Here is a 10,492-nt window from a genome sequence, read left to right as displayed (position 1 = left end):
CAAAGTACACATTTTTTTCTGAGTTCACCCATCACCGCATTCTGTATTTATGAACCTAAACAGACATTGTATATATATTATTTATATCTTATGCAGTCATTCCCACAAGCAAAAAGCCTTACAAATAGTGCATATACTTATAGTACCAATCCCTCACCTATCTTCAACTCACTAATGTTGTTCTTGGTATGATTTGTGGGCCTTTGTAGAAATGTTCCCTTTCAAACCTTCATTCTTAGCTTCCCTGGTGGTCTAGTGGTTAGGATTCGGCGCTCTGTCTCTCAAACCTTCATTCCCTGCAAGGAGCATACAGACCTTAGCTGTGGTGGCCTGAGTATTTTTCAGTTGCTTCTATTCAAATTCTCCTAAGGTCTAACCTTTGGTCAAAATAACATTTTTTTTTAAAGATTTTTTATTGGGGAATTGGGGGATGGGAACAGCGCTGGGGGATTGGGGGAAGGGGAACAGACAAGTTGCTGTTGTTTTGTTCTTCAGTTTAGTTGTGGAGGACGTCGCTTCACTGGCCCAAGTTGGCACCATCATTGCGCTCTTCCCAGGCGAGGTGGATCAGTCGCCGGCTTCNTGTTGTATTAACTCTTTTCTTGTGGGGTTCTTCAGTACATTTTCAGAAGTATGTCATGATCTCACTGGACATATGTTTGAAATGTTTTCATTCAGCATATGTGAAATATGACTAGCTTCTAATGTCACCTCAAAAAAAAAAAAGCCTAACCCTAAGTGACAGAAAATAACAAAAGAGAGTGGAATTATCAATTCAAAATAAAATGTGGACTCTTATGGACTCTTAAGTAATAAGGAAAATATTTAAGGAAGAGTATATAGCTGGAATGATTGGAATAACTTGCTAGAAGTATAGCAATTGGTTAAATAGGAAGTGTTATTCATTTCAGAGCATGGAATGAATATATAATCAGAAATAAACATTTTGAGCTAGAAAATCATCAAAGAATAATGGTGATTGTTGGAAGCAAAAACTAACCTATAAATGAAGAGGAGCAGTGGAAAGGCTTAAACAAGTATGCAACATAATTATGCTGAGATTTTTAAAGCTGCTTTCAGTTCTGTTTGGAGTTCTTTGAGATTGAAGGGAGGGAAGACAACAAGAAGAAGGGTAAAATAATTTATTTAATTATTAAGGTCTAAATTGAGGCAGAAGCAGTGGAAATGTAAAAGTGAGGGCTGTTGAGAAAGTATTAATAAAGTAAAAATTTACAATATAGTGAACAATTGTAATTATGAGTGAGGGAAAGTAAGGTGCATCCCTGTCATAGTTCATATTTTTGGCTGGAATGAGAAAGTGAATGGAGATGCCATTCACCTGAATAGAGAATACAAAAGTGAAAGCAGTGGAAGTAGCAGTTGGGAATGGTACAGGGGACATCCTGTTAGTCTAGTCTAAGTTCTATTTTGGACATGTTGAGTTTAAGGTTTTTATTTGGCATACAAAGGGAATTATCCAGGAGTGAGGTGTGAACCTGTCTGGAGTTCAGAAGACAGGTTGAGTTTGAGATTTCACGCAATGGGTGTGGTCAACATTCCTATTCAGGGCATTGGCATAGGAAGTAAAGCCAGAAAATGCAATGAGTAAAATTAGCCAGAGAGGTCTGATATTAACCAGAATAGAGAGGTGTTTGAAGAGACAACAAAGTACAGATATTTAATAGCAAATGAGCAGTCAACAGGGTCATTTATTGATGAGGGGACAGGATTTGATATGGGTTATTTGATTTGGTAATGTAGAGTTCATGGGTGGCCTTTTCCTAAGCAATTTAAATGGAATAGTAGAGACAAATTTGATTGTAATGGAGTTGAAGAGGAAATGATTTTTAGTTCAGTCTAATTATAAGTAAACTGTGTTGTTTTGGGATGCATATCTAAATAGTCACAATATAGACAAAAACAATGAAATGAACACTATAAAAGTCAGAATACTGGTTTAACATGGTGGCAATGATGAGGCTGCAGAGGAAATCTGAGTATTGATAATTTATACTTTTTTTTACTTAGGTGATAATTATATGGATATTCATTTTACAAAAGTTTGTTGAATTGCACATTTNAATGCTTGTCAATACTCAAATAATTACCTATTATTTTAATATTGTTATTTCATAATAATATTGTGAGCAAATATGCAAGTCACTATCATTCCTAAAAAGTCCCATGTTAAACACTTAATATTTTTGTTATTATATTCATACAAGTGCAGCAATGAACTTTTTGTCATTGTAACAGAAATAACAAAAGTTTATTAAAATTAAGGACTTTCCAACTTTGAGGATACATCTCTGTAGTTAAATAGAAAATCACAGATTTAGCCACAGCATTGAAAACCAAGGCAGGAAGCAAATGTCCAACAAAACTAATGTTTTGTATAATTTCTTGTTTCACAATATAAATGCAAAACAAAACATAAAACTGGGTGGGCTCTCATGTGTCAAAACCCTGAGGATGAATGTGAAAAGTTAGAAAGGCCCCCCCTACCTCACTGTAATATGTCATGGAGTAGTAATGGATATAGAACATATTCCAACAAATAAACAACTCTAACTCTGGGCAGGATGTATAAACTATATCAGACATTGAAAAACAGTGCAGAACTGTGATTCCTTGTGATAAAGAAAACAAGAGGGGAAATCCATATCCATCCAAGCTTTCTGCCTAGTAGCACTTGACAAACTCAGGCAGGGAAGTTGACTGCAAATTGAAAGCTTCTCTTTCCTTACTGGAGGGAAGGAATAGAGAACTGATTTCAGATAGGCTATGATGGATCAAAATGTGGGGACGCCTATGGATAAGAAGATGGCGTAGAGAAAGGAGTCCTAGAAATCTGCTTAGGGGACCATCTGAGTTTTTCACCAGATACTAAGCTGCAAATTCACTGGGCAAGACTCCAGAAAGCTTAGCAGAGAACAGCTCTGAAGGAAAAGACTGGGCTATAAGTTGAATAGAGATTTTAGAATTCATACAGTCCTGGGACACATTGGGCTTCCAACAAAGGAGAATGGAAAGATCTCTTTGAATAGTGTGGACATTGATTTGAAACCCTGAAAGTCCACACCACAGGAGCAGGAGCATGTGGTGTAAGGTCTGAAGTTAAGTTTCTGTATCATGTGTTATCTTGACATCTGAAACCCGGAGGACATCAAAAAGCCTAACCGTAGAATTTCTCTGCTCTCACCAGGTATGTCCCACTGTTTCTACTCCCATGGGAGCTGGTTTTAAAGGATGCAGCCTTGAGAGAGCAATGTGATGTTGAGACCATCTGGATGGTATATGTGATTGACCCAGTTAAGATCTGTATATAAACTTTTAAGATTCTGGTGGGCAAGTGCTGAGATCTATTTATCTTATAGCTGCCAAAGACATGCCTTGTCTTTTTAAACCTGTCACTTACTACTCTAAATGGTTGCCTCTTTCTTCCATCTCCCCTTGCCCTTCATGTAAGGGGAGCAATTTGTCAACCAACATTAAGAAAGGTTTTATTTCCCATGCTTAAATATTTCATCTTTCTAGTCTCCCCGTAAAACTCATCACTTCAAGAAGTGTCCTTGAAATTTCACTGATTAAATGGACCCAGCCTTTGTGTTCTCCCTCTAGGCTGTGCTGTCTTCCATCAAAGCACCTGTGATTTACTGGAGAATTATATGTTCACAGCCTACTTTCCTTAACAACTTAAATTTTTCACACTAAGGAAGCAATATTCTTTTTTTTTATATATACTTTAAGAAGGAGGTGGCCCAGCATAGATGTAAAGGGAAGAAATCAAATATTGGTAATATTTTCTTTTTCCTTTCCATCACAACATTGTAAATAATTTCATTATACAATCTGATACAAAGCATTACCGCTTAACTGAAAGACTTAATCTATTACTGGGTATGTTTATAGCAGAACAGTTCTATCAGAGAAGCTAGCTGAAGATTTAGTTCAGAAAGAAAAAGACCATGCCAAAGTGAGCAAATCAATTTCCCTAGCTTTCATTTGTTCATGAAATCTTAATTGACTAACTCTCATAAAAATGGACTTCCAGGATGTCTATTTTGCTTAGATTTTTCAAATTCAATTTATTGGGATGACATCTGTTAATAAAATTATATGTAGGTTTCAAGTGTACAATTCTATAATACATCATCTATACATCACATTGTGTGTTCACCACCCAGAGTCAGTCCTTCTTCTCTCACCATATATTTGACTCTCTTTATGCTCTTTTACCACACCCCTGCCCCTTTACCTTCTGGTAACCATTAAACTGTTGTCTGTGTCTATGAGTTTTTGTTTGTTTGTCTTGTCTGTTTGTTGCTTTCAGTTTTATATCTCACATATGAGTGAAATCATGTTTTTCAACTTTTTCTGTCTGACTTATTTTGCTTAGTATGATAATCTCAAGATCCATCCACGTTGTCGCAAAGGGCAGTATTTCATCTTTTCTTATTCTGAGTAATATTCCATTTTATATATGTACCACATCATTTTTATCTAATCATTTATCGAAGGACAATTCAGTTGTTTTTTAGTCTTGGCCACTGTGAATAATGCTGCAGTGAGCATAGGGGTACATAAAAATGAATAGGACGATATCAAACTTGATTTTTCAAAAGATTGTCTAAAATATGATGGGAAAATTGAATTGTATGTGGCATTTATCATTGAAAAATTATCATATCTCAATGGTGTTTATGAGGGCACAGAATATCCTACATATGAGTATCTATGAGAAAGTGAGGAGCAGTGTTTTAACTTCATTCAAAGGGATAATGTTAATATACAAATCTGAAAAAAACATTTTGATTTCACATACTTGCCAAATTTTCAGAAAGTAGAATCGAGTGGGGCATTTTTGAGCTTAATTTTATAGAATTCTAGGTTTTTAGTTGAAGAAGATCTTAAATGTCATTGAACCCTACTCTTCTAATCTGTTTAGTTTTACATGGAAACGATATTCTCTCAAGAGGCTGTCAGTTTCCCCTATAATAACCAGAGGCTTTTCAGGCTGGTATTGACCTTTGTAGAACGAGAAACATGTTTTTTCCTATTGAACAGAGACTTTTTCTGATGGCTGGGGAAACATCATAATGTATTCAGTCAGTGTTTTTGAATAATTAATTGATTGATAGATCAGATGAAAGGTATACTGTACTTCCTCTCTGGGATGTCTTTAGTCAGTAGGCTGACTTATTTTAAATTAAATTTGTTGGGGTGACAATGGATAGTAAAATTACATAGGTTTCAAGTGTACAAGTCTGTAATACATCATCTACATATCACATTGTGTGTTCACCACCCACAGTCAGTTCTCCTTCCAATAGGCTGGATATTTTATCCCTGTGGCTCAGAGCATTTTGGGGTGGAGCATCTTCAGAATGCGTACCCGAATCTCTTTGGTTTTGACACTGTAGACAATTGGGTTGAGCATTGGGGGAACAAGAAAGTGCAGATAAGAGAGAAGCATGTATACCTGAGCTGGTAGTTTTTTTTTCCCAAAGCGGTGGATCATGGACAGGCTGACTAGTGGGGTATAAAATAGTAGTACAGCACAGATGTGTGAAATGCAGGTGTTGAAGGCTTTGAGCCGCTCAGCATTGGAAGCAATGCTTAATACTGTCTTCAGTATCAGCACATAGGAAAGGAGAATGAGAACAGCATCCATCCCCAATGTGAAAAGCATGACAAAGAGCCCAAAGCCACTGTTCACAAGAGTGCTAGAACTAGCCAACCTTAGAACATCAGGGTGAACACAATAAGAGTGAGACAGAGCATTCATAGGCTGGAATTGTAGTCTTCCAAGAAGTATAGGCAAGGGCAGATGAAGGACAACACTACGGGTCACAATGGCCAGCCCAATGGCACCAATGCATTTGGTTGTGAGAATGGTGGCATAGCGTAAGGGCTCCCGGATAGCCACACAGCGGTCAAAAGCCATGGCCAACAGCACAGCTGATTCAATGACTGAGAAAGTGTGGATGAAGAAAAGTTGCACAAAGCAAGTTGCAGCTCCCACTTTCCTCTGGCCAAGGAGAAAGACCGCTGCCATTGAAGGCAGTGTAGAAGCTGAGAGGCCAAGGTCAGCCATTGAAAGCATGGAAAGGAAGAGGTACATGGGTGTGTGAAGGCTGGGCACAGACTTGATAATGTGCATTACGATGATGTTGCCCAGCAAAGAGAGAACATAGATAGAGCAGATAGGAATAGCTGTCCAGCAATGAGCAGCCTCCAGTCCTGGGAGGTCCATCAGTATGAAGAGGAAACTGCTGCCATTATTGTTGCTAGGAATCGCCATAAGTCTGGGAAGGACTTGCCTGAAAAAATTATAAAGAAAGCAGAAAGTTATTCTTTCACAGCATTTTCCTATCATCTCATCCCACATGACACTCATGGCCTGTGCCTGCATAGTAGTATTGCCCTTCCTCTTCTCCTCTTCTCACAGTGTGGCATCCTCTCCCTAGGGATACAATACTATCCCTAGGGGAAAATGCCACCTCTCTTCTTGGTGGTCAGCTTTAGTCATCCTAAGCATATTTGGGCCATTCAGATGGAGAAAATCCCTTCCTCATTTGAAGATGTTTTAAGGTTTGAAAAATGCAAAGTGAAATTCTATGTTGAGAGCACAGCATCCATGTGCACAGCTAGGTTAGTTTTAGTACCAACATAATAGGATTCTAAAGAAACCTAAGTAAGGGTAATTGTATTTAATGGCTGCTTGGGATTTAGAAAACAAAGTATAAGAATGTTAATACTGACTCTGAACTCCAGATATTAATAGGTGTATCTTTTGCTTGAAAGAGATTCAGGAGATTAAAAAGAATATCTATGCAAGAAGACACCAGGAAGGGTTTGGGCTTGCTATGAATGTTTTCTGCATTTGAATCTTTTCTCAATCTTTGTTATAGGGTACTCTCTAAAAAATGTTTGGATTGCTGATCCAGATATGTTAGAGGAAGAAACTGAAAACTAGGTAATATTTGTAGTTGGAAACATAATATCTTTTCAATGACAGCACACATTTACTGAGCTCCTGCTATGTACTCAGTGTAAGTAATGTTAATATTTTATGAAATCCTGTCATGATTCAATGAACACACTTATATTGAGGGTTTGTTATGTGAAAGACACTGCTATGCTAGAAATACTACAATGAATAGTATGCAACCCTTTAAGGATATTTAAAGGACTCGTAATCTGGTGGTGGAAACAGACACATCAATGAGCAGTCGCTACAGTGTGATAAGCCATAACGTGCCTTGGCAGATCAGAGAAGCACCCAACCCATTGAGAAGGAACTGGGGGGATATGTTCCAGAGGATGTGGTATTTGGTTGAGTTCTAGACAAGTAGGAGCTAGTCATATGAAAAATGGGAGGGGAACAATTCAGAAAAGGGAAAGGAAAGTAAAAACTATGGAACTGGAAAACACAAACTAAAGAACTGCAAGAAGTACCTTCAAGCTAGGGAAAAAACGGAGGGTTGATTGGTGGGACATAACTGTGAATGGGAAGACATGAAAGTAGAATCTGCAATGGACAGATCGGGGAGAGTCTTGTATTAAGAACTTGACTTTGGAGATAATGGGAAATAATTGAAGGGTTTGAAGCAGGGAGTTTTCATTTTGTAAAACTCTATCTGAAAAGTAAACATGGAGTGGCTCTGGGTAATAAGATAGACAGTTTGAATGTAGGAATATTAATGACACACAATATAGAGCAATATATAACAAAAAAACAACAACAATATATTTGAAACTCTAGTAACCCACTGATCAACATAGAACACATCCATATACGAGTTCATGAGGGCCTTGACCATGGGAAAGATAAAAAGTCCCAACTGTGAATCCACATCCTGCTCTCTAAGACTCACCTTTTAAAAAATGATCCTACGTATCTTCAAGAACATTATTAAATAAAAGAATAAAGTGTAAAATCTGAGGGCATAGAATTCAAAGGAAAGTTTGCTCACCTATCTAAAGTCCAACTGAATGGGGATTTTCTCTCTCAACACCTTAGGGAAATTCTCTTAACCATGGAGACCTCAATATCTTCTTGGCCCATCATTTATGTGGCAGCTTTGACCAGTAGAATAGCCTTCATTATATTCTAATTCCCTTTCACAAGCTAATTGTAATGCTATCCTGTAAATTCATGAAAAATACCTATAGTTTCCATTCCACATGTTAATGTTAGTCTAAGGAAAACCCAGAGAAGAAATTCTATGAAGGGTGAGAAATGGTGTCAGAATTAAAACAACCATCATAATTGAACAGTAAAATATTGGCAGTAATTTTAGGACAATTCATGGAATAATAATAATAATAATAATAATAATAATAATAATAACAACCTGTAGGAAAAGCAAAAAGCACAGGTAAGCCTACCATATTTGAGAAAAAAATCTGTAATAAGACAAGAACTGGGCTTTTCTGTGGGTATACATGCAAAGAGGTGAGGGTGGGTGCATACTGGGACCCATCTATGTTGTTCTAATAGTATGTCTCTCTGAATTTTGGTTACAGATGGAGAGGTAGCCAATGAACAGACTTTGTATCCATCAAACTGTCTCTGACCGGTTTTACTTATAGGCTGTTAAAACACAGTGTGTTTTCAAAAAAAGGAAAAACATGCCCCCCAAAGTATAATAGACTTAAATTTTCATAAATGTAGAAAGCTTATCATTATTAATAAAAATAATACATATGCAATTCCGCATGAATATTTTTAGGAGACTATTTAACAAGCTGGTATATAGCAAATTCATTCCTGAAGCATGACAAGAGTAGGAAAGAAGATAATTTTATGTTCTAAAGACATACCTAAGGTGATATGTGACAAGCTGTAGATCAATTCACAATTGGGAATAGCCTGGGACGGGTACCTGGAAGTGTTTGTTTTGATTCCACATTCTAAAGCTGTCAGAAAAGAGAACCTGCTACTCTTAGACTCTTAAGCTTAGACATAGGGTACAGATTCAACCCATGTACCTGAGTCTGTTCAGAGGTAGGTCTTGAGCTATATAAGGACCCAGTCACAACTTCCATCTTCTCAAGGAGAATGAATCCCCACAAAACATGAGGCTGGGTGGAAAGAATCATACTAGGGATGTGAGGATTTACATGAGAAAGGAAAGCAAGGAAGGAAAAGCAGTAATGGGCACTGCATTTTGGGAATGGTATGAACTAATTCTTTCAGTATAACTCAATGACTATTATGAGGTCACAACACTTCTGGACTTTTCAGAGAGGTAATGGCATATATAAAGCCAAATTCTGATAAAGCATGGTTATCCAAAGAGCAGCAATTTCACCTGAGATAGCTGTGGTGATCAGTGATGAGTAAACAGTTATTCCCAGGAAGCCCCGTCATGGTGCTAAGTGTTTACGGGCTGAGCAGATATAATCAAGCAGAGGTTAGAAGCATGTATTTATTTCCCTGACTATTTCTCCTCATGCTGTGCAGTGCTGAGTGTGAGCTGTTGGGGGAATTAGTCTTTCCACATCAAACTTTAACAAGATGTTTTCAGTCACAAAGTGAGCAGCAAAAATGCTGTCGTTTTCATTTGAGCTTTGCCAGGAAAACATAATAGACAAAATTTTCATATTTTTCAAAGTCACCTTGTCAGACTCCTGCTAAGTGGACTCTGCAACATCCCTAAAAGGAATATGAAACCCCATGTCTCAGTTGACTTTTTAAAAAAATGTATAACATTCTAAAAAAACACTAATATGTGTTACACATAAATGTAGTTTGACCTGCAGTTATCTTAAACTCTAAGGGCAAGATTTGAGTTATTATTGGATAAGAAAGGAAGGGCCCAGGGAATGTTTTCCAAAACTCTAGAATGTATCACGTAAGAGCATTAGAGATACTGCACACCTCCAATAAATGTCCTTCCTGCCTCAGACGTCCCCATACAGAGTTTGAAACCATATCTAGGATAGCCTACGACTTCTTTTGGCTTCCATCTCAAGTACACATACCACATGATTTGAGTTAACCTAGCCTGAGGTATTTCTATCACTCACCAGACCCCAGGGCAGGAATGCAAGTTCTGTGGATGGTGGTGCAGCTCGAGCCTCGGGAAGCTCCCTTACTTGAGCATAGTGCCCAGTGAGCAGGTTTATAAAACATTAGTTCTGGTTCTCCCTGGAGGCTCACATGCAATCTCTGTGGTATTGGCTTTCAGAGAAGCATCAAATGGGCATGTGCCAGACAGAGCTATCTATTACTCATCCTTTACCAATTTGCCATATGATATATGATATAAACTTAGAACATGTAGCGAGTTCTGCTTCAGGCTTTCTCTTTTATCCCCAGCCTAAGGCCTTCTTAGCTCTTTAGAGATAGAAGTCATCACATAGATCATAGTTATTCTGGCCCCAGGAACATCTTGCATCATATTTATATTTCCAGGATATACAATTCTTTATATCTTCCAACCCCTCTTCTCCAAATCCAGTTTTTTTTCTTAAATTATAA

General features: G+C 37.6%; 1 protein-coding gene across 1 annotated transcript; it reads right to left on the bottom strand.

The window, feature by feature from the left end:
- Window positions 1-5,356: 5,356 nt before the first annotated feature.
- On the bottom strand, window positions 5,357-6,304 carry LOC109396506 (olfactory receptor 51G2-like). Its single transcript, XM_019668366.1, has one exon. It carries the CDS (start codon window positions 6,302-6,304, stop codon window positions 5,357-5,359), a length of 948 nt encoding a protein of 315 aa, XP_019523911.1.
- Between the last annotated feature and the right edge of the window lie 4,188 nt (window positions 6,305-10,492).

The sequence above is a fragment of the Hipposideros armiger genome, unplaced genomic scaffold (assembly GCF_001890085.2).
Source record: "Hipposideros armiger isolate ML-2016 unplaced genomic scaffold, ASM189008v1 scaffold_525, whole genome shotgun sequence".
NCBI classification, from domain to species: domain Eukaryota; kingdom Metazoa; phylum Chordata; class Mammalia; order Chiroptera; family Hipposideridae; genus Hipposideros; species Hipposideros armiger.
The sequence above is the reverse complement of the archived record's forward strand: the minus strand, read 5'-3'. Positions and strand labels throughout refer to the sequence as shown.